The sequence below is a fragment of the Hippichthys cyanospilos genome, chromosome 17, assembly GCF_059441005.1.
Source record: "Hippichthys cyanospilos isolate Australia breed blue-spotted pipefish chromosome 17, RoL_Hcya_1.0, whole genome shotgun sequence".
Classification (NCBI taxonomy): domain Eukaryota; kingdom Metazoa; phylum Chordata; class Actinopteri; order Syngnathiformes; family Syngnathidae; genus Hippichthys; species Hippichthys cyanospilos.
This window is the reverse complement of record NC_142385.1, coordinates 10,908,581-10,933,448: the sequence shown is the minus strand read 5'-3', so window position 1 is coordinate 10,933,448 and position 24,868 is coordinate 10,908,581. Positions and strand designations below refer to the sequence as shown.

At 38.2% G+C, this 24,868-nt stretch overlaps 1 protein-coding gene across 2 annotated transcripts; it reads left to right on the top strand.

Moving 5' to 3' along the window:
- Positions 1–3,185: 3,185 nt before the first annotated feature.
- Positions 3,186–24,404, top strand: ace (angiotensin I converting enzyme (peptidyl-dipeptidase A) 1). 2 transcript variants are annotated; one of them, XM_088439670.1, is made up of 26 exons: positions 3,186–3,492; positions 3,574–3,805; positions 9,008–9,175; positions 10,039–10,126; positions 10,919–11,062; positions 11,524–11,715; positions 11,880–11,977; positions 13,352–13,521; positions 13,628–13,851; positions 13,926–14,070; positions 15,380–15,478; positions 16,403–16,525; positions 16,597–16,802; positions 16,896–17,032; positions 17,635–17,793; positions 17,897–17,984; positions 18,067–18,210; positions 18,441–18,632; positions 19,017–19,114; positions 19,198–19,367; positions 19,447–19,670; positions 20,123–20,267; positions 20,369–20,467; positions 20,668–20,790; positions 22,136–22,320; positions 23,814–24,404. In XM_088439670.1, exons 2-26 carry the CDS (start codon positions 3,584–3,586, stop codon positions 24,020–24,022), a joined length of 3,852 nt encoding a protein of 1,283 aa, XP_088295796.1. In that variant the 5' UTR covers positions 3,186–3,492; positions 3,574–3,583; the 3' UTR covers positions 24,023–24,404. The 2 variants fall into 2 exon arrangements, with proteins under 2 accessions (XP_088295796.1, XP_088295795.1); XM_088439669.1 differs by having other exon boundaries at positions 3,186–3,805.
- The last annotated feature ends 464 nt before the right edge of the window (positions 24,405–24,868 follow it).

Genomic DNA, 24,868 nt, shown 5'->3' with positions numbered 1-24,868 from the left:
AAAGAGGTCTGAAACTGTGGAAGAGGTCTCCACAAAGACAGTAACTCTGTAGCAAAATCCCCAAAGTTTGGTATTTTAGCCAGAAACTTGAAATCAAATCAGCATTTTGCAGGCCAGATAAAATGATGCGGCGGGCCGGATATGGCCCCCGGGACTTGGCTTTGACACCTATGCCATAGACCAAAATAAAACTAGGATCAACCTCCATTACATATATACAAGAAATTGATGGTTAATCAAGTTTGGAAATCAGAGGCCTGTAAAACTGTTCAAATATTATTACATTTAAATTATAAAGGGACTATTAGTAACAAAAAAAATGCTAGCAACATCAAGATCTTTAAAAGTGAAGACGATTTACAATTTTGATGGTTTAGCAAGAAAAATGAAGTCCTAACTTACTTTCATGGGCCACAAAAATGATGTGGTGGGCCAGCTCTGGCCCCTGGGCCTCAAGTTTGATACCTTTTTTTTTTCTTTTGCCTTTTCTTTTTTCTTTTTCTTTTTCACAACAACTTTCCAAACTCTAACAAATGTCATGTGAAGTTTAATTGCAATAACATTTTTGAGTTTCGGGCACTTTGATGCACTATTCTTTTCAGATTTAGACTAACCTGTAACCTGTACAAAACGCTGTAAAAAGTGATTGACAGATGTTGAAAGTTGATTTATGTTTGTTTTTTTTCTTTTGTTAATGTTAAAAAGGATACAGGTTTAGGTATACTTGTAATTTTTTTAGAGATAATAATCTTATTTATAGTCATCGCGGTGAGTGTGTGTGTGTGTGTGTGTGTGTGTGTGTGGGGGGGGGGTCTGTTTTGGGGGGGTTGGCAAAATACGCTATAATTGAGAAGCACAACCTCAACCAAAATCCAAGTCAACGCTATACTAGAAAATCAAGTCCAAAAGGTCCCCACAAAGATGTCAGAACCTGAAATTTGGCCCTTACCTTGTAGCAGAAACCAAGAGCACACACACACACATTGGGAAAACAAAACAGCTGTAAAAATTTTGTCAGTGAATAGAGCAAACTTTATCACTTGTCTCTTTAAACCCAGATGGCTCACAAAACATTTCAGCGCACATGTGTTGCCTGAAGCCATTTTTGGACATTTCCACATTTAAATGAGCAAGAGACGTCTGGAATTTACTCGCTAATCGGCTAAACGTTAATTGATATTATCAGTGGCTATGGATGCACTCTGTCAATGAGTTCTCAAGTCTTTCCGTAGACATCAGCAAGTCCGCGCAGATATGGCGTATCTTTTGTAAATAGGGGGTATAAATTTTTATGGACATCCAACAGGATGGACGGTCTTCTTTTTGGGATCAGCCAGTGTGTTTTCAGTCCAAAGATAAGCCGACGTGACCATGAACGTCTCACGGGAATATGATAGCGACTTGACCGCCTTGACACCCCGAAGAGGCCGAAAACTTCATCTTTTTATCATTTTTATTTTTTCAGCAGTGTCTTTAAGCACCGCAGGGTTCAATTTGATTCCAAAAATGACTTTTGTTTTGATGCAGATGAACATTATCATCAATTTAAATTTACTGGAATCATTGCAATGTCATATACTCAGGCTGACACGTGCGCCGTCATTAGCGGAATAAATCAATAAGGAAAGATTAGACGGGTGAACACTGCACATGGGGACTGAAAAATCCATTTATAAATGATTGATGGGAACAATTGTTATTGAAAGGTTTCTCATGCTATTGCTAGTTAAAAAGTTAAGTAGGAAAAATGAAAAGGAAAAAACGAATGAACGCAGTAAAACGATCCATTTGTGAACATTAGTATTTTGGATTCTAAATATGAACATTTATGGATTAAATTGTTTCTTTTCAATATTTTTTGGCGTGCATAGAAAATAAGGAGGAGGTCTTTAGACACTATGCAAAGCATTTTATGTTATTTTCTCTTCTTTCCCCGTTTATTTATTGGGGTTAGGCTTTTATTTAGGTTTATGAAACACAAGTTGGGTTTTTTTTTTAGATAGACATTTAAAAAAAAATTGGGTCCCTAATAACTAGTAAATGCAAAAGTTTTAAATATTAAATATACTGTGGAATTTTGTTGTAATTATGTCCCTTGTGGAAAATAAGAAAAAAAATATGTGTTTATTTATGAAAAGAAATTAGTAATTATTTTATTTACATTAAATTACAATATATTATATTATAAATTATATTTATGATATTATATTATATTATGAATATTTTTAATTATTTAATTAAAATATCAGGATAATTATATATTTTTATATTATAATATATATTATATAATATAAGTATATTTTATTTTGTTATATTTTATATTATTTATGTAAACATATGTATGTTATTATGATGAGGATGATGATGATTATTATTATTTATGCCAATGGCCGAGATTGGAACAGGGTGCATAGACTTAGTTTTTAAATCAACTGCTATCTACAGTAGGTGCCAACATTTTTGTTTTTTAAATTTGCGTCCCTAATAAATGCAAGGAACTTTAAAAGACAATTTCTTAGTCCTAGCAATAAAAGTTAATCTTTTACCTGGGTAAGCTTTATGCTAACACCTTCTTCTCTACATTCCTCCTACATTTAAAGTCAAAGTTCAAATGGTGCATTGTTGCAGTGATGTAAAATAATATTAAATATAATATAGGAAATTTCCTATAACTATGTCCCTTGTGGAAAATTACAACAAATATTTATTAATCTGTTTATTTATGAAACACCTTTAGAAATTATTTCATTTATATTACAATTTATTATAATTTTTTTAATTATATAATTAAAATATCAGGATGATTATATACTACTTATTATATTATATTAGTTATGTAAACATATGTATGTTTTAATAATAATAAGTATTATTATTTGCACCAATAGCTGGAATTGGAACAGGGTGCTTAGACTTTTTTTTAGTTTTCAAATCAAGTGGATGCTAAACTTTTTTTTAATAGCAATTTATTATTTTTAAAAGCCAAAAATTGTTAGGAAAAACTAGCGAATATACAGATGTTTCCTTCGTGGTGGAATTCAAGGTGAGCCTCTTTGAGTGCGTCTCACTTTTCTTCTCTGCTTTTTAAACCCTCTCCCCCGCCCTCTGGCTTCCTCCCTCCCTTTCTCGCTCGCTCTCTCGCTCGAGCCCGAGTGCGCTCGCGCGCGTACCGAGAGAGGCACCAGAGAGCAAAGTATGTGGAGTCCCTCCTGGAGCCAACCGGGAAGACGCTGACAAGTCTCTTCTGGGCTATCTTATCTCTCCCCCGCGCTCGGATTGGACTCCAGATGCTGATGCTGGCCGGCTGCGGGGAGGCAGGAAGGAGTGAGGGACGAGTAAGACCTTCAAGGGTGGGGGATTATTATAGCGGGTGTTGTAAACGGGGGCAAGTGCAGGCTGCGGAGGCGTGTGGGCCGGGTCACGCCGGGACTTTAAAAGACACTTGCTGAGATCGGGGACCAGTGCAGAGTAGCTTCGGGCTACCGCTGAAAGGTGCTCTCTCATCTATTTATTTTTGCGATTCACGTTTTCCTCCCAACTTTTTTTTGTTGTCGAAATTTCCACTTGCTGCAGGGCGGCAGCCATGGACAAGTTTGTGTGGTTAGTGGTGTTAGCGCTGCAAGCGGCGCAGCGATATGATGCTCTGCCAGACCACTGGCTGCCAGGGGAATATTCCAGCACCAAGGCGGATGCGCTGAAATTCCTCTCTGACTACAACAGCACGGCCGAGGAGGTTTTCTTCCACAGCGTGTCGGCCAGCTGGAACTACAACACCAACTTGACAGAGTATAACTCGCAACTCCAGGTAAGATCACGCCAGTACTTTTCCTGCAGATAGCTCGACGCCAAGGGTGGTCAAAGATTTTTACGTAAAGGTTCTAAAATTTGACAAAATGGCCGGACCGGGACGTGATAAAACCTAACCCTATTAAAAGAAAACATGTGCTTTTAATTTTCAATAGGAAATCAACAAAAGCATAACAACAGCGTCTCATGTATTGAACTATATATTGAAATGACTCTTACAACAACAGAAAATGAACAAATTAGCAAAACACAGCTTTTGTATTGCTAACAGTTACTATTTTAATTAATGGATAGTTTCGCTATCCTTCAAGATATTAACTTTATCATGCTCCACCTGAATAATATTTTTTTCATGTTTGGCTGACTGGAATAAAAATATTAACAGGCTGCATATGCTCCCCGGGTCGTGCTCTCCACCCGGGGTGTCAAACTCGCCTTCAGGTCGCATAAAGGAAAATCTATTCTCAAATGGACCTTACTTATATAGCCTAGGATGTAGCTTCAAAACATCAACTTCCAATTTATTATTCTTTTTGAACTTGTGGCATTATGTTACAAATTATGGAAATTCCTTTGATTTTATGACATCAATAAAGAATCAATGGGAAAGAAAACACTAGGCAGCTGAAATTTCCAGCAGATGATTAAAACGTGTACAATGTCGAAATGCAACGATTCTGGCATTTCAATGTGATTGCAGCTGGACCTGCGAGATTTTGTGTACAAAAATAATAGTTGTCCAAATTTTGGACCATATAATATCATTGTATTTACAAATATTGAAATGCATTTTAATAGGAGTCATAACATTGATTTTCCTGCGATTTTTGCAACAATCCGTTGCGCAGCGGTCAAACTATGTCAGCAAACAGAAAATTCTTTGTTGACTTGTGTTTCACCTCAAGACAATAGGTGGCGGTAGAGACCGGTTAATGGCTATGTCTTAAAGTGTCATCATCACATCACATCAAGGACAGTCCATACCATTTTCCATTTTTTTTGTGGGTGTTAATAAATTCAACCAACATGCCACTGAACAATTTGAATGGTTGAAGAATTTTTTTTTTTTTTTTTTTTTATAAATAACTAATTATTACGCTTTTAAAAGCATTTACAAAAAAAATCTAACCTTTATGTAAAATGTCATGTTTGCAATGTGCGTGCACAAGGGTTAATACTGTCCAAAATATTACAAAAACATTACTATTAATCAAAAAAACATTGCAATGACTATTATTAATAAAACATTTCAAGTTTTTCATTTATTGTGGGCCAGATTGAGTCCGTTCGTGGGCCAGAACGAGCCCGTGGGCAGTACGTTTGACAGCCCTGCTCTATACGGAGCATTTCTAGATTTGAAGCTTTCCCACAATTTATTCCTCTGAAAAAATATCAGCAGTCAAACCCATGTGACAACAACTCTCTACAATATAACCTTTTACAGACATAGAGGTTGTTTTTATCCAGCAGGTCTTTTCTAAAGGAAAGACATGACATTAACAATGTGTCCTGAGGGACAAGAAAATCCAGTGGCACGCACCAATGAAGCCAAAGACTCACCAAGAGAGAGTTTGAAGACTTAAAAAAAAAAGACTTACTCTGAGGTTTTTATTGTGCTTGTACAGCTGTCACAACGGGAATTCTAGCTTGCATCCAGGCTCGGAGAACAGGTGGGGATGCGGGCCCCCGCCATGCCGGAGCCAACGGGGTCAGGCCAAAATCAGTCTCGAATCCTCGTGGTGTGTTTAGTTTGTAAAATAAACAGGAAAATTGATCGGAAATTGAGACGGCAGATTTTACCCCTTTATGCAGTATTTTGACCATTTTTGGGTCATTTTCTTCCATGTGATTCTCACTGTATTTTAGCCAAGGGATGACAATCTCCAGCTAATGTACAACCTAGGTGGTCACACCATGTTGAAATTTGACATGTTGTCACCATCTGGGTGAAATTTCAGCTCCCCGGTGTCTTCTTTTAATCATTAAAAGAAGACAAGGACATATATTGGACAAAATACTGCACTAGGGTTAAGAGGAATTACATTTTCTGCTTTCGAATGAATGTATTTCCTTTCATATTACAAACAAATGAATTGGAACAGTGAGCAACCGCTTGCTATACTGTATTATAGTTACAGAAGATTTTTCACCATCTATCTTTTAGAGTTGCAGAATAAAATATACCTAAAATACCCCAACAAATGTAGCTCCAAGGTGTATTAAATCAGACATGGATGACACAGCACTTCATTTGAAGTAAAAAAAAAAACCTGATAAACATTAGAGAAACATTACAGAAGTGCATCAATTAAATATAACACATTAAGTGCCATCAGTGCAGCAGCGGAGGCAGACGTGATTAGCTTTCAAGGCAGATGAGATTCCGCTCGCTCGACCTTACAATAAAAGCCACTGAGAGGAAACTAATTGATGACATGTACAGTATGAAAGCATTCGATGCTCAGAAATAGAGCAGCGGGAAAAAAAGCCTCACAAAGATTCATGTTGGATAACTGCCTGGTTACATCTCAGAACGAGATACTTTGCAGAGGACTGTCGAGTACATTTTATAGATCATTTTCTTGAATAATAATTAGACATCAGTACCATGGTATACTGTATATTTGTATATGTATAATTTATTTATAATATACTGCAAACTGCAATGAGCCTTGTGACTAAAACAATGATATGGTCTATCATGTTTATCGATATTTGATATTTCAAGGGAACGCATTGAAAGAAGACACTAGGGAGCTGAAATTTCACCCAGATGGCCACAACATGTCAAGTCAAAATGACACGACCACTTATTTATCAAGTGTGCCATCCCTGGCTAAAATGCCGTGAGAAAGATCTGGAAGAAAATGACCCAAAAATTGTCAAAAAACTGCAAAAGGGGAGCCCCTATTTAGCCTAACGCTAACCAACAATGGAAAACAACATAGACAGGCTAACAAATAGCGTCAGTGTTTTCATGTTACAAACCTCCAAGCAACGGATTTTTGAACACGAATAGTTGAGCAACACATGTAAACACACTATAATACACACAGGTATAAATTCTTTATCCTCTGCAAAGAGTGACAACTCTTACTATGGTTTATTGTTCAGCTGTGATTGTCATAAAATACAAAACTGTAATAAAGTCATGATACTATAAATATGTGATCAAATTTAGTGCAGTTAAACACAACTTTAACAACCCCCATTCAGCTTAATGCTAACAAACAAAGGAAAACCTCATAGACATGCTAACAAATAGCATCAAGAGGAACGTGAGTATTGTTTTAATAGCTGAGCATTAAATCAGACCTTTGAAAGAAATGCTTTTTCTCCCTCGGCACTTCTATTCATACTTTTCAGCTTGAGCAAGTGTACCTAATATTTTGCTCTTTCAATTCATCTGTATATTAAAGTGAAAAAAACAACAAAAAGACAAATCAGCAAAATCTGCCTCCATATTTTTTACCGCCCTACAATGGAAGATGCTTGGATGGGCGGAAGTCAGTTGAAAAAACATAAGTTAGAAAAAGAGAGCAACGGAGGGGAAATGCACTAGGTTTGGAGTTAATACTTCAACTCGCCGTGGCGGCTTTTCCCTCACGTCAGCCTGCTGTGTAAACCGCAGATAAGAACGCTCCAAAGAGAAACGGCGGCCAGGCTGTGGAAAGAAGCAACGGTCCGGCCAAATCACAACGAGAGTGTGCAAATATTTCCTCATTTGTGATGGAGCCAATCAGTATTTGTCACTCTTGACCTTCAGCAAAATGCACGCGGTTGCAACATAGCGAAGCAGACGGCCAAAAATAAAAAAAAAAGCATGGGAATGTACAGCGTATTGGGATTGAAATACTGCACCTGCACGAGCTCCTTGTGCAACAATCTCTTTGAACATTTATTATATATATATATATATATATATATATATATATATATATATATATATATATATATATATATATATATATATATGTATGTATGTATATATATGTATGTATATATATATATATATATATATATATATATATATATATATATATATATATATATATATATATATATATATATATATTTATATATATATATATATATATATATATATTTAGATTATAACTATTCTGTTATATACACTAATAAAAAATTAAAAACCTATAAATAAATACAGCACATACATATAAAATACTTAAGTATATATAGCCACATACACATACCTATACAGTATATACATATGCTGTATATACACATTATATATATACATATATATATATATATATATATATATATATATATATATATATATATATATATATATATATATATATATATATATATATATATATATATATATATACATATAATATATATATATATATATATATATATATATATATGAAATCACAGCATTTACTTCATAATGAAATATTAAAAATACATACACATACAGTGTAAATACATATGTATAAATATACATATGTATATGTGCATACAAATACATACAGTAAATACTGTGCATATATAGTATGCATATAAACGTATGCATTAAGATTAGTATACGTCAAATGCAGTGTATACACATTATATATACATCATTTAAAATGATATTTTCCTAATTTTGTATTACTGAAAAAACATTTGTATGTTGAAATTAAATCTTAATTTATATTTGACTATTATACAGACATAAATGCTGTATACATTATACTGTACATACATCCATGTGTATATATGAATTATACACATTCTATTGTATTGTATTTATTGTTTATATTTATTTAAGATTTGCCAATTGGAACAGTGCTCTCAATTTCACTGTAAATGATGATAAAGGCATTCTATTCTATTCTATTTTATTCTATTCTATTACTAAATACAAGTACTGTATATGCACACACATACTTGTATATATCACGCACATACACACACTGTATAGAGATCTTAACCTATAGAGAGATTCAAATGAACTGTCAGTTGTACTTGTGGCAGAAAAAAAATGACTATTGTGTACTTTTGCTTGGAATCTTTAATGGCCGCTCACGTCTGAGTTATCCCAGCCCACCATTTGCCCAGCGCTTTATTGGGATAAGCAGCATGCCGCTAAAAACAAATACGCAGCAAGCGCCAAATGCCCATCGGGATGAACTTTGCACTCCACAAACACTGTATAAGATTTTTTGTGTGTCCCGTCGTCCGTGCTTAGGTAAACGCATCGTTGGATGAGCAGGCCTTCACTGAGGCCTGGGGGCTCAAGGCCAAGAAGGTGTTTCCTCCCGACCTGCTTGACACTCTCGACCTCAAAGATAAGAACCTGATGAGCAAGGTCATGCTCCTTGGAGCCGCCAACCTGCCGACCAAAGAAAGAGAGGAGGTTCGTCTCCCGTGCTTTTCACTTATTTCCCATGTAAAAAAATCAAATACTAAAATTCCCCAAATATAAAACGTAAATGTGTATAGAAGACACCCTTAATTTTAGGGTCAAATTTGGGTATTTTCTATGTTACCATGAATAGGATGCACAAACAGTTTGGCGACAATGTAAATACTACTTGTGTAAATTCTTCATATCTGTGAGTTAGATGTTGCAGGTTAAGTGTATCAGATGTCCCACATTGTGAGCGGTCAGTGAACTTTTACATGATTCTGTGTGACCAAGGATAGACTTGCACATTGGTTCAGTCTGCTCACTTCTTTTATTGAAAATAATGCCATAGCAACCTCAGCTAACGCTCCGTCATTTCTTCAAGCCATACAAAATTGCAATCGTCCGTCCATGGCTGCATTTTTGCCCAACCTTCCGCCACCACTAAAGAGCGAATTTTTTTTCTGTTCCGTTATTCGTCAGGCGCTGGTCTACTTCTGTCTGCACTCATACTAATTCCTTTTTCTGTATTAGTACTTACATTTGAAGTTAACACCATGTCTGTGGTACTACACAACAGAGAAAACAATGCCAGCTAAGGCTATACACAGGATGAGAGTGTAGTTAGCAATCGTGTCCACTGGATGGCATTATCATGCGTTACATGATTATTACCTGCCTATACTACAATTATTATTGTACAATTGTCTAAATTTGTTTAAATTTCATCTGTCACATAGACTAAAAGTCAAACAAAGTATTGCTGGGGTTGAATTTACCGAAAAAAAAAAAAAGTCTTCAATTCGGGAATTAAAAAACTTCTTATATTTGGGGAATTACGGTAATCTCCAATTTCCTGTGTGTGTACGCAGTATAACACCATTCTCAGCACCATGGACAGTATTTATTCAACGGCTAAAGTCAACCCGCAGCCCAACGTCAGCTGGAGCCTGGAACCTCGTGAGTAAAATCTGAATTATTGCGGGCAAACATGTTGGGGAGGGAAGCGAAACCTTGTAAAAAGTTTTCTTATCGGTTCCTGTGAAAGTAACAGGATGGGCAAAGTGACTTCACAGAGGAAGTGTTTTGGAGGTGCTTGCGAGTGTTGAGTAAAATGTTGGAACAACTTCACGCTAATTGAACTGTGGTACGCATTGGGAACAATGGCGCTATGTTTTGTCTGCAACGTTATTCAGTGGTTCCCAAGCACGATGGAGGAAATGAATTTTTATACGGAATATTTGTCTGCTACTTTAATGTTATTTTAACATTGTATATAAAGTTCAGCGAAAAATTCCAGCTTTATTTTTTCCATTTAATACTATTTTATTTTTAACCCTTGTGGCATTATGTTACAAATTATGGAAATTCCTGATATTTTTGTGAAAAAGAATCAATGGGAAAAAAAAAAAAACACTTAGGGAGCTGGAATTTCCAGCTGATGAATACAACAAAATGCAATGATTTTGACATTTCTATGTGATTCCAGATGGACGTGCGAGATTTTATGTACAAAAATAATGATTGTACAAATTTTAGACCATAAAATACCATTATAATTTTTAGATGCATTTTAATAGGTTTTATTTCATCGATTTCCCTGCATTTTTATTCCGTTGTGCGGCGCTCAAAGTATGATAGCAAACTGAATTTTTTTTTCACCACTTTTGGTTTTTCATCCTTGTGATATTGGAGAAGGAAAAAAAAATGGTGTCCCTTGCCATAGCATTTGGCGTGTGTGGTCCTTTGCAGATCTCAGGGACATCATGGCCACCTCTCGGAGTTACAAGAAGCTGCTGTACGCTTGGGAGGGCTGGCACAACGTCTCTGGCGTCCCTCTCAAGCAGCACTACGCCGATTTTGTGAAACTTAGCAATAAAGCCTCACAAGCTGATGGTAAGAAATTTACCCTAAGCTATAACAATGGTTATTAACTTAGTAGTAAGATAGTAGCCTATTAGTAGTCTACTATTAGTCAACTTGTACTACACTAGTAAGCTAGTAATGATATTAGTATGTATGTATATTAGGAGTGCAGCAAAATCGAATCAATCAGAAAACCACTTTTGATTGAAAATTGGTATAAATCGAAGCAAGGCACTGACATCGACACACATATCTATTATTGTCATTGTATCCAGGCATACAACTAAATTCTGAGCTATAATTGGTGCATATTAAAAATATGAAAAAGAAATAATGTAGTAATAAGGAGTAAATAGAATAAAAACGAAAAGTAGAATAGAATAGAAAACATGGTCCCACAGTAGTGAAATCACTGTTATTTTAGTATTTATAGTAAGTAATCATCTTTTATTGGAGATAGACATCACTAATGTACATGTATTACGTTGTAGGATTTAAAGACACGGGAGCCGTGTGGCGCTCTTGGTACGAGAGCGACAACTTCCAGGAAGTCATCGAGCAGCTGTACAAAACAATCGAACCTCTCTATAAGCACCTGCACGCCTTTGTGCGGCGACAACTCTACAAGCAGTACGGCCCCAAGTACATCAACCTTCGAGGACCCATCCCCGCTCATCTGCTGGGTACAACAACACTTTTGGAAAACAAAAACCCGCCCACTTTTTCTTATCTGGTCACGGGGGACGTCTAACACATAAGCAGCCATTTCCTAGGGAGCCGACGCGAGCGCGGCCTCCCGTAAGGACGAAGGATTGTTGCTTAAGTGTGTTTTCTTCCTCGCGCTCAGGAAACATGTGGGCCCAGACCTGGAATAACATCTACGGCTTGATGATACCGTTTCCTGACAAACCCAACATGGACGTGACTGAAGAAATGGTCAAACAAGTAAGGGAGGGGCGAGCCAGGCAACACAGCAAACAAACAACTCAATCAGAAATGTTTGATACCACTTTTTTTTAGGCGGGTACCAGTATGCGATTAAACTGATTATTTTCCCCTCTCAAACACACTACTGAAATACTACAGATTATATCAAAGATTGGTCATTTTTTTTTCCTACGCATATAAATTACTGACATGCTCCTACACACACTACTGAAACTATCTAACAAGCATTGATTAAACACTCTCACACATCTACTTATATCACAGATTGGTCATTTTTTTCCTACGCATATGCCATGCTCTCACACACACTACTGAAACTATCTAACAAGCATTGATTAAACACTCTCACACATCTACTTATATCACAGATTGGTCATTTTTTTCCTACGCATATGCCATGCTCTCACACACACTACCGAAACTATCGAACAAGCATTGATTCAACACTCTCACACATCTACTTATATAACAGATTGGTCAATTTTTTTCCTACGCATATAAATTACTGACATGCTCTCACACACACTACTGAAACTTTCTAACAAGCATTAATTAAACACTCTCACACATCTACTTATATAACAGATTGGTCATTTTTTTTCCTACGCATATAAATTACTGACATGCTCTCACACACACTACTGAAACTATCTAACAAGCATTAATTAAACACTCTCACACATCTACTTATATCACAGGTTGGTCTTTTTTTTTCCCTACGCATATAGATTACTGACATGCTCTAACACAAATTACTGAAACTATCTAACAAGCATAAATTAAACACTCAAAACAATGAGACAAAACATGAGTTTTCGCTCATATGCATCACTGTTTGTTGCTCACATTCAACAATAAAACACTCTCACACACACTACTGAACCCCTCTCACTCACCACCAAAAATTGCAGGAGCATTACTTAAACACTTACACAACTAGTTGAAATCCTTTCAAACACATCTGAAAGACTCTCACACAACACTAAAACTCTAACAAGCATCAATGTAACACTCACACAACTATTGAAATGCTTTGACACACAACTGAAACACTCTGACACAAAAAATCTAAATGCTCTCAGGTGGAGAATTCAAATTCTCTCACAAACCACTGAAAACTGTGAGTTGAGTTTAACTCACTTTCTTTTTTATAACTCTAGTGAAATGTTTTTGCTCATATGCACCACTGAAATACTGCAGATTTTTTGCCCACATCCACTACTGAAATGACGTTCTGCTGAAAGGCAATTACTGTATGATATATGGAAATGCTCTCATATACCACAGTGATATGAGAGCTAAACAAGATATATATCCTAAACTACCGCAAATTATCAAACAAATTTCTTTTTATGTTTTCTTGTTCGGCAGGGCTACAACGCCACGGCAATGTTTCGTGTTGCAGAGGAGTTCTTCAAATCTCTGGATTTAGCCGAGATGCCTCCAGAATTCTGGCAGGAATCCATGCTGGAGAAGCCCGATGATCGAGAGGTGGTGTGCCACGCTTCTGCTTGGGACTTTTACAACCGCAAAGACTTCAGGTAATCAGGATTCGATTTTGAAATACAGATTTTAGGGATCAGTCTGTAAAGACGGTGAACGTTCAACAACAGGGACATTTCTACTGTTCTACATTACTTGTTATAGGATCAAGCAGTGCACCACGGTGACGATGGAGCAACTTTTCACCGTCCACCATGAGATGGGCCACGTGCAGTATTACCTCCAGTACAAAGACCAACCGGTGGGCTTCCGTCGCGGGGCCAATCCCGGATTTCACGAAGCCATCGGGGACGTCCTGTCTCTGTCCGTTTCCACACCCAAACATCTGAAGACTATCGGACTGCTGGAGACGGTCACGTCTGACCTTGGTAAAGACTCGCGAAATACATGACGTTTATTAGCGGAAAATGTTCAACTAAAGTTCAACATTGTGTTCCATCAGAGTCGGACATCAACTATCTGCTAAAGATGGCGCTGGAGAAGATAGCCTTCCTTCCTTTTGGTTACCTCATCGACCAATGGAGATGGGGCGTATTTGCGGGCAATACCCCACCAGAGCGATACAATTCGGAATGGTGGTACCTCAGGTAGCTTCGTTGTTCATTTCCAACACATTGAAGCTACAAACCCTAATACGGATTATTCAGTCATGAATTTGAGAGAATTTCTTTTGTGCTTTAATGTTTGAACTTTTTCAAGCTAGCATCATTAGCTTTTTTTTTAGCTACTTGGCTCCTTTAGCACCTGACTATTTATTCCTTTTCTCAGACCACTTCAGCATCTTTTAACGTTAATTTTCCAAATTTGTCACACAATTTAAAAAAGCTTTACCAGACATTTGAATTATACTTTTAGAATTATAGTAAATTATACTAAATATATACAACTATACTATTTGAATGATACTTCACATTTAAAAACTTTTAAGCTAGCATCATTAGCTTGGTTTTTTTTTAGCTTCTGGCCGTTTATTGTATTCACAATTATGTTATAAAATTGCATCATACGTTGACATTTGATAACTTTACGCTAGCATCATAATCTTGGCTTTTTTAGCTTCCTGTTTTTTGCTTTCACAGTAATGTTTTAAAATTGCCTTATATGGTGACATTTGAAAACTTTTAAGCTAGCATCATTCACTTGGCTTCTTTAGCCTCTTGTTATTTATTGCATTCACAGTTGTGCTTGAAAAATGCATGCTATTTTGACATTCGAAAACTTTTAAGCTAGCATCATTAGCTTGGATTCTTTAGCTACTAACTGCTTATTCATAATAATATTTTTCACCTAATAATATTTTTCACATCTACTCAAATAATTAAATAATGAGTCAGTGATCATTTGAAGTCATAATTATGTTGTAAATCTCCATTGTATTTGAACATTTTAAGAAGATTTAAGCTAGAATCTTTAGCCTAGCTTTAGCTTCTGCCTGTTCATTGTGTGCACAGTTCTGTTTAAAAACTGCATCCTATTTCAAGGTTTGAACATTTTTAAGCTTACATAATTAGCTTGGCTTCTTTAGCTCTTGGCTGTCTCATCCTTTATTTTAACGCTTGATAATAATAATGTAAATACGAATAATAATATGTATCACTCTGTCTTGAATGACATTTTAAATTCACTATTCTGTTAAGTTACTATAATTAACTAGATTTTTGTCAGGAATCACTTCTTTAGTATTTATTTTCTGAAAACCTCTTACTTTTACTTTCTACATTGTGTATTTGTCCATTCTGCATCTTACTTTGCCAAAATTAGCTATTGGCTTTGTACGTGTTGATATTTTTCAAATCCTACCGGAAAAGTCATTCTCATGCACCAGCAACTTTCCATGACTGAGGTTTGGGTTATATAAGTCTCGCAATCCATCTGTTTCTTATTTCTTCTCTCAAGGACAAAATATCAAGGCATTTGCCCACCCACCAAGCGAACGGAGGAGCATTTTGACGCCGGTGCAAAATTCCACATTCCTGGCAACACACCGTACATCAGGTAGCTTCTTCCACAGCACTTTTAAACGAGCCCGGGAAGGCAATTCATTCTTTGTTGATACTTCACAGCATGCATGGATGCTGAAATGCATCCAAAACCCAATAAGACCGTAAATAGAGTGCTTTTAAAATATTTAGAGTGTGTGCACCTTGAGGCGATTCATGTGCTTACAAAAAAGAAAAAAAAAAATGGACAAGGCAAAATGGGAATAACACTAACAATGCTTGCAAGATGGGAATTGAGGCGTTATTGTATCCTGTCACCTTAATGCAGCCTTCATAATTGCCGGTAATGAGATTTTCAACAACACGAAAACTTCACAATAGCAGGAAACTCTCCATGGACACCAGCTGCACTTAGTTAGGCACAAAAGAACATGACAAGTACTTCATCGAATATTTTTATTTCTACCTTGAGGGACTTATTTTGTTTTTAGTCGGACAGCACAGGTTAGCCACTCTATACGTTCAACATGAGCTTTCTTTGGGATTTTGGGCCATCAAAAGACCTTCTCATCATTTACATACAGTATATGTAATATTTGTTTGACCCCTGTGTGGTATTTTGCCTAATCCTTTGATCTGTACATTAAAGGCAACTCATATCAAAAGGAAAACATTGAAAAATGACTCTAGGGAGCTGAAATTTCAACTAGATGGTGACAACCTGTCAAATTTTGACACGACATGACCACTTAGTTATCACACTACCAAGAGTGTGCCATGCATTGGCTAAAATGCTGTGAAAATGACGTGGAAGAAAATGACAAAAAATGGTCGAAAGTCTGCACAAGGGTAATTAGTTAAAATCAAATACGAGAGGTCTAAACAAATAAATCTGCCTTGGCAAAGATTGGTGACGTCAAACAATTTAATGTATGTAATTTCTTTCAGCAAAATTCAATCCCAGTTTTTCCTTTTGCAGGTATTTTGTGAGTTTTATCCTACAGTTCCAGTTCCACGAAAAACTCTGCCAGGCAGCTAAACACAGTGGACCCTTGCACACATGCGACATCTACCGCTCTAAAGAAGCAGGGGCTATTTTGAAGTAAGCTTTACATGACAGTGGGGTTAAATTCTAAGGAGGTGGAGATGTTCAACAAAATGTCTGACTTGCAGAAAAGTTCTTCAGGCTGGATCCTCCAAGCCTTGGCCCATTGTGCTCCAAGAGGCTTTAGGTACTAACAAGATGGACGCAGGCTCACTGATGAGATACTTTGACCCAGTTATCAAGTGGCTGGAAAAACAAAATGTCAATGAAGTCCTGGGATGGCCTGACTTTAACTGGGTCCCACCCATTCCTGAGGGCTACCCAGAGGATATCGGTAAGATAAACGTAAACTCTGACACCACACTATATTGAAACGCTTCATGGTGGGTTTCCTGCTCCATGGATAACGTTGTGTGTGTTTGTGTAGATAAAAATACGGATGAGCTCGATGCCAAGAATCTTCTGGATGAGTACAACAGGACGGCTGAAGTGGTGTGGAATGCCTATACAGAGGCCGCATGGGCGTATAACACTGACATTAATGAAGCCAACAAGAACAACATGGTGAGACTATCTACATAAGTTGAAAGTTGTTGTATTGTTTTTTTTTTAATACCACATTTAACAATGCAAAATGATTTGCATGAAAAGGAACAGTTGTATTTTTCCTTAATGAGGGTGTTTCCAAATGACCCCAAACTTTTGAAAAATCCGTCTGTCCATCTGTCCATTCATCATTTACTGCAGTGCATCCAGAGCCAACCATTTATCATTCTGTCCGTCCATCCAGCCATCCATCCATCCATCCATCCATCCATCCATCCATCCATCCATCCATCCATCCATCCATCCATCCATCCATCCATCCGTCCGTCCGTCCGTCTATCCATACATGTGTTTATCCATCCGTCGGTCTGTCCATGCACCCACCCATCAATTATCACTCCACAAACTACCATCCAACAATAGATCCATTCCTCCATCTTGGACTGATAATTTTCAGCATTCCATCCAGCCATCCAACAAAAGACAAATAAACATTTATCATGCACTTTACCGGTATCTATACAGGGTATATCACCTGTCACATCCAACCATTCTCTCCTCTCTATCACTCCATCTCCTCCCACCCTCTTTGCTGAATGAATGCCAATTTTGTTCAACAGCTTCAGAAGAACCTGGAAATGTCAGCTCATACTTTAAAATACGGGCAACAAGCGCGACGGTTCGACACGGCCGATTTTCAGAACGACGAGGTCAAACGCATCGTCAAAAAACTCAGCGACATCGAGAGGGCCGCACTACCGCCAGATCAGCTCGAAGAGGTGTGGAAACGTTTCTTTGCTCCTTGCAAATATTTGTGCCAGTCAAAGGAAGCTGCTGCAAAACAGGCCAGGACTGAACAAATGTTGATCTTTACTGTTTCAGTACAACAATATCCTGTCCAACATGGAAACCAAATATAGCGTGGCAGAGGTCTGCAGAGACAATGGACAATGCCACCCGTTGGATCCTGGTAAGAAGCAAAAATCATCCGCTTCGGTATTCATTAGTCGACTTTTTAATGGCACTCTGACCGTGTTTGTATTCTCTTTCAGACCTTCAGAAAACCATGGCGGAGTCCAGAGATTATAATGAACTGTTATTTGCCTGGAAGGGCTGGCGAGATGCTGCTGGCAAAGTACTTCGATCGGATTACGAGCGATACGTAGAACTGGCCAACCAAGCTGCCAGACTTAACGGTATGACTGGCATTGCATGAGTTAATAAAACAAAAAAAGTATAACCTGTATCAAAGGGTCCTTGTATGCTGCATGCATGTAAAAATGACAAAAAAAATCAGGATCACCCCCAGTTTCAAGTATGGGGCTGGCCATGGGCACCGGTGGCCACCAGCTAGCTTTTGTTTACAAACAAGCCTAGAGTCTATCTAAATATGGTATCAAATCTGCCTTTTTATCCCTCTCTATAGGTCACAGTGACAATGGCGCCTACTGGCGCTCGCTGTATGAAACGCCGACCTTTGAAGAGGACCTGGAGAGCCTCTGGAAGGAACTGGAACCACTCTACCTGAACGTTCACTCCTACGTTCGCAGGGGTCTGTACAAAAAGTATGGTCCTAAACACATCAACCTGAAGGGACCCATACCTGCTCACTTGCTAGGTGAGACCGCGCGACTTGAACGGACTTCAAAAAAGTCAGTTGCCTTAGCTATTCGCCACTGTAGAAATGTTCCTTTGATTTGATTAGACCTTACAAAACCACAAGCCAGTCAGTATTACACTGTGGAATTCACACAAACGGTCCAGCCAAAATATTCCTTTTATGTGGGGGCATACCCCACTAATATTCCGCAGCTGGCTGCAAACGCCCGTGGAATTGGGAAGGATTTCATTTGCTTTTAGAAGCGTCAAGCGTGAGATTGTTTGTGACACGTCTACAGAGTCAGGAATTAAACTGGTCCTCCAAGGATTTAGCTCGTTGAGTAAACACAGCAGAGCAGAAGGGAATTCTTACCGTGAAATCACATGTCTTGTGCCGCCTCAGGTAACATGTGGGCCCAGACGTGGTCTGGCATCATGGACCTGGTCATGCCTTATCCAGACGCCACACAAGTTGACGCCACGCCGGCAATGGTGGCCAAGGTGAATACGCGAAGCCAAATGTCGTAAAACCAAGGGCGATCAAACTTAATGACCACATGTGTCAATATCATTATCATCAATAGGGATGGACTCCCAAACGAATGTTCCAGGAATCAGACAATTTTTTCACCTCTCTGGGACTGCTGCCGATGCCAAAAGAGTTCTGGGACAAATCCATGCTGGAGAAACCCGAAGGACGCCAAGTGGTCTGCCACGCTTCTGCCTGGGATTTCTACAACAGAAAAGACTTCAGGTAAAATAGCATTCAAAGATTGCCTTTGTAAATATGTCCGCTATGTGACTAAATGAAACTTGCATGTCTCTAAATTCAGAATCAAACAGTGCACTGTGGTGACTATGGATGACTTGATCACCGTCCACCACGAGATGGGCCATGTGGAGTACTTCCTGCAGTACAAGGATCTGCACATGGCGTTCCGTGAGGGTGCCAACCCCGGCTTCCACGAGGCTATCGGAGACGTTCTGGCCTTGTCCGTGTCCACACCCAAACACCTGAATAGCATCGGCCTCCTGGACAAAGTGGAGAGCAATCACGGTGAGTTAGCAAAAACGGAAATCCTACGTATGCTATAATTTGGGATGCACCATTGTTACTTCTATTGTGAGGGACTCGGTGGATGTCATACATACGGAGGCATTTGTATCGGAATGATCGACACACCTCATTTTGTGTTTTCACAAAATGGTCTCACTGTGTATGTACACTGTAGGCAGCATAGTAGATGTTTAGGACAGCTACCAATACCGTGGAAGTCCACAGGCAAATAGCAATCACAAGGAGGCAGCTCAGAAGGCAAAGTCGCTATTGGGGCCTTTTTTTCAGATAAATTGGCCATTTCTTGGGCCGACAAGTCTTACTTTTTCACACCTTCTGTCTTCTGATTATGACTCTGTGATTATAGCGATTAAAAAAATGATTGGACTATGACTGTAAATCATCGATCGTAATATATACACACATTGGATGTCCTCCTTGTGATGTTACAGAGAGTGACATCAACTTCCTGATGAACATGGCGCTTGATAAAATCGCCTTCCTCCCTTTTGGCTACCTGATGGACCAATGGAGATGGAAAGTGTTTGATGGACGCATCCCGCCGACTGAGTACAACAAAGAGTGGTGGAATCTCAGGTAATGAGAACACTCGAACAAAAATGAAGAGATCGGGACCTAGATCCCGGTTTAAAATCCAGTGAGACACATTAACAGTGCGTCGGTTGTTTCTAACGCAGAATGAAGTACCAAGGCTTGTGCCCGCCCGTTCCTCGCACTGAGGATGACTTTGACCCAGGCGCAAAGTTCCACATCCCCGCCAATGTTCCCTACGTGAGGTGAGCGCTGTTCCGGTCGGGAAACAAACAACACATCTGATAAATTAAACACTGAGTAAAGAAACGCGCTGATGAGATAAGATAAATAAGACGGCGCGAGCTCTCGGCGACATTGGCCATGTGACCCAACGAATTAATCATCACTAAGCGCGTTGGACTTGCATGTTTACGACAAGGATGTCATATTTATCATCCCTCAGGTACTTTGTAAGCTTCATTATCCAGTTTCAATTCCACAAGGCTCTGTGTGACGCCGCCAAGCACGTGGGGCCCCTGCACACATGTGACATTTACCAATCGAAGGCAGCTGGGAAGCTGCTAGGGTGAGTGCACGCTACAAACAGGAATGAGGTCAGAAATGACGAGGGGGGAGGCAGTGTTTTCATGAAGTGACTTGAGATATTCACATTGCGGTAAGGGAGGTTCGATACCCCTTATGTCTGACCGATACCAGCGCGTGTATTCGCTATGAGTACTCAGCCAGACAGCTGAAACCTTTAGTACTTTTGACATATAATATTCAACGCACCAAAAAACTGATTTTATTTACTTAAAGTATCGGCTGATACCAGTTGATACTCTGTAATGAAAAACTAAGGCCAGTATCGGCTTGATACCAGTATCTAGTATCGGTACAGATAGGAAGTACAGTACTGATTTGGTATCGCGATGGCAGCTGATAGCAGTATCGGCCGTTCTCTTGGCGCAGTTTTGCATTCACGAACTAAAAATGAGAAATAAGACAAATAAACCTTGCCATTAATTTCATGACATTTTTTGAAAAAAATGAATGCTGTATTGGAATAGATAGGTATATATTTAAAATGCAAAGTTTTTGACAAAGGGAACTTTTGCGTTATCAAAAGTGCTAGTTGAATAGCTATTTGGTATTGATGACTATTGTATTGTGAACTCCGATTGGTATCGGTCAGAAAAAAGTGGTATCGAACATTTTAGTCATGGTATTAATTGATTCAATTCCAAAAGCATGTTTGTATATATTTTTTTTAAGTCTTCAGACTTTGAACCCCAGGAGTGTCTAAATATGGCTTATACTAAATTAAGTACAAAAGTTATCAGATTTATCGTATTTAGGTATTAAAATAATCATTTATTTTGTACATGAATGCAATCAATTCTTTTCGGTACTCAAGTAAGGATTTATGCACTAAAGTACTTAAATAATCAACAATTTAACCACACTTGAAATAGTCACTATAGATGTATAGAGTTTAGTCCCCAAAGTAATTTATTACTTTTGTACATAAGTACCTAAATTAATCTATTACTTTAACACTTATTACCAAAGTAGGGTAAGTATTTCTAGTGTTTAATTACCTAAATTAATTGGTTCATTTTGCAAATTATAACCTAAAGTAATCAACTACTTACAGATTTGTAGCAAAGTAATAAATCACTTTAGTACTTTTAATACCCACAGTAACTAATTATTTTAGTGTTTAAGTACAAAAGATAATTGATTCCTTTAGAGCTTCATTATTCATTCACAATTTTTGAATCCTCTTTAGCCAAATACTTGAAAACAAATGAGATAGCTAGCTAGCTGGGCTAGATAGATGGATAGATAGCTAGCTAGCTAGCTAGCTAGCTAGATCCTCCTGATGATATTCCTGATTGCCATTGCGGCCCTCCCGCCCGTATCTGCAGAGACGTGATGAAGCTGGGCTTCAGCAAGCCCTGGCCCGAGGCCATGACCATGATCACGGGCCAGCCCAAGATGAGCGCCAAACCACTCATGGAGTATTTCGATCCTCTCATTAAATGGCTGGAGCAAGAGAACGACAAGAACAAGGACATCCGCGGGTGGCCCGATTACGACTGGAAGCCTTTGAGTAAGTTTTGGGTCAAATCTTGAAATAAATCACATGTGTACAAAATGTGAGGCCGACATATGGTAAACACATCTCTGAGTGAATCTCATTCCAAGAGGAAATAGTAAAAAGGATTTGGTGGGAAGCGTTCTTTTTTTTTTTTTTGGGAGGGGGGGGTGTAGTTTACATTGAAATCTTTCTTCTCCTTTCTGCTTTTTTTCCTGATTGGATTCTGTTGAAAGGATGTGAACAGATTAGATTGATGGGAGTGAAAGAGAGCGCCAGGGAGGGACAACAGCAGCTGTTGTTTGGACAAAACACACACATACACAAAAGTTTGCACTGTATGTGTGTATTTGTGAGAACGTCCTTTGACATAATGCATTTCCTAGACCCTAACGCAAACCATCACAACAGATTGCCTAACCCTAACACTTACCCTAACCTCAAGCAAAATCCAATTCAAGCCTATACTCTAAAAACAAGTATTGACCCGCAAAAATAGGTCTGAATTTGTGGGGGACACGATAATTTGTATTAACAAGTACAAGGTCCCCACAAAGATTGTAAAAACCTGAATTTCGTCCCCACCATTTAGCAAAAATCAACGCTAACTATTGCGCACACACACACACTCAGTTACCTTGTGGGGACTTTACAACTTTTTAAGCCTATCCCTTCTAGTTAAATCGGGATTACACTTTTTTTTTTACAGATTTATACCGCTTTGAATATATTCAAATCTAGTTTGTAAAGGCACTTAACGGGACATGTGATTTTTATCAGGGTTTTAGTAAGATATCAGCAAATCTAATCAAACGCTCTGTCAGGAACAGCACGTTTTTCTTTTCAAATTGAGAGCAAATTAATTGGAACATGAACGCTTATGTCGCTATATTGTGATATATATAGCGGTAGCTGTAAAATGTTTTACAGTGATCCTCGCTACATTACGGTTCGGTTATTGCGGCTTCGTTCTATTGCGGATTTTTATTTATGACCTATTTTTCTAACATTTTTAGAAAGTCATTCTAGTCAAAAACAAGAAATATACCATTCAAAGTTCATACATTTTTAATTAAGAAAATGATAATAATACAAAAAAGAGCCTTTATTTTGATAAACAGGCAAGCAGATGTGTCAAATTGCCACACTTTAGTGCCCACTACTGGCAAGGAGGACACACTCCATATCAGATCTTTGTTTTGAATTAAGTATCGGCTGGTCAGTATCGTTAGTCTTCACAAAATCAGGCCGGTATTGACACTTACCAGTTTTCATGTAATCATATATTCTTGATCCTCTGCAAAAGATTACAAATCTTACTGTTACTCCTTATGAGTTCAATCAAGATGTAACTGCTTTTTTTGGTGCCAACACACATTTAGTGTTTCCTACGTGTCACTTTAAACAACAAAACAACACCCCAAGCAATGCTGGACTCCAAAAAAATTCAACACACACACACAAAAAGTGTAAAGAGGAGATTTGAGGCGCTTACTCGTTGTTTGCAGGTCAAGCAGGCGACCACGAGGTCACAAGCAACACTGTGGACTTCCTGGGAATGAACGTGGACAGTGCAGCCGCCATTGCGGGTCAGTGGGTCCTGCTGGTCCTGGGTCTGGTCCTGCTGGTTGCCACCATCTTCCTGGCCTACAGATACAGGAAGTCCAAGAGATCCAGTAGGTCGTTATCGACGATAGAACTCAAGCAAAAAGACTGAAGGGCAACTTGCGCAATAACAAGGAGCCTCTTGTGAATTTCTGTTGGCGTTCTGTACAGTGCATCTGATTTTTTTCATTTGAAATTTCTTTTGGGTTTTCCTCACTATTATGTCTTGTATATTTATTAACTCCAATTATGTTTGTGCCTATGCAAAAAAAAAGCATTGTAATTATGTAATTTATTTGTAATATGTTCAAATATAGGGAGGAAATATTTGTAAAGTCATTGATTGTGTAAGCATTGTTTTTTTTTGGGATTGTTTCTTATTTCAACAATAGAAAAAAAAAACAGACTTTGGCATGAGACATCAAACATTTGCTGAGAATAATTCATTGGACATGTTTTGCACATTATATTAAAAGTGGACAGTATAAAAATCATCAGAGCAGAGTTTGTGTATTTTAGACCCCCCCCGCCCGCCCCCTCCATATTGACGAGTCAAAGGGGCCTCTGTAAGGTTTCGCGGTTCTCAGTGTCACGGCAGAATACCTGCCAGCTCTCAGGTAACGTGAGCAAAAGCAGCAAGGCAACATTTTGTCCCAGCAGAAACCACTGAATCAATGTCTTCTTAGTCCAGTCCGTTTTTTTGGGAGGGGGTGCTGAAAGCTTCCCAAAAGCTTTGGACGGCATCCCAAAGTCTCGTACAAATACGCACGCAACAAACGACATCCGCTCACTGAGCACAATGATGTCATTTTCCAGTTCAAATTACAACATGGAGCAAATCTGATGCAAAAAAAACCCAACAGCGATCAGAAGTCAAACTTGCCTTAGTGTTAAACACAATTGAAAAAATTCCACTCGGTGTGTACGTTCATTCAATGAAACATTTGTACATTTATAA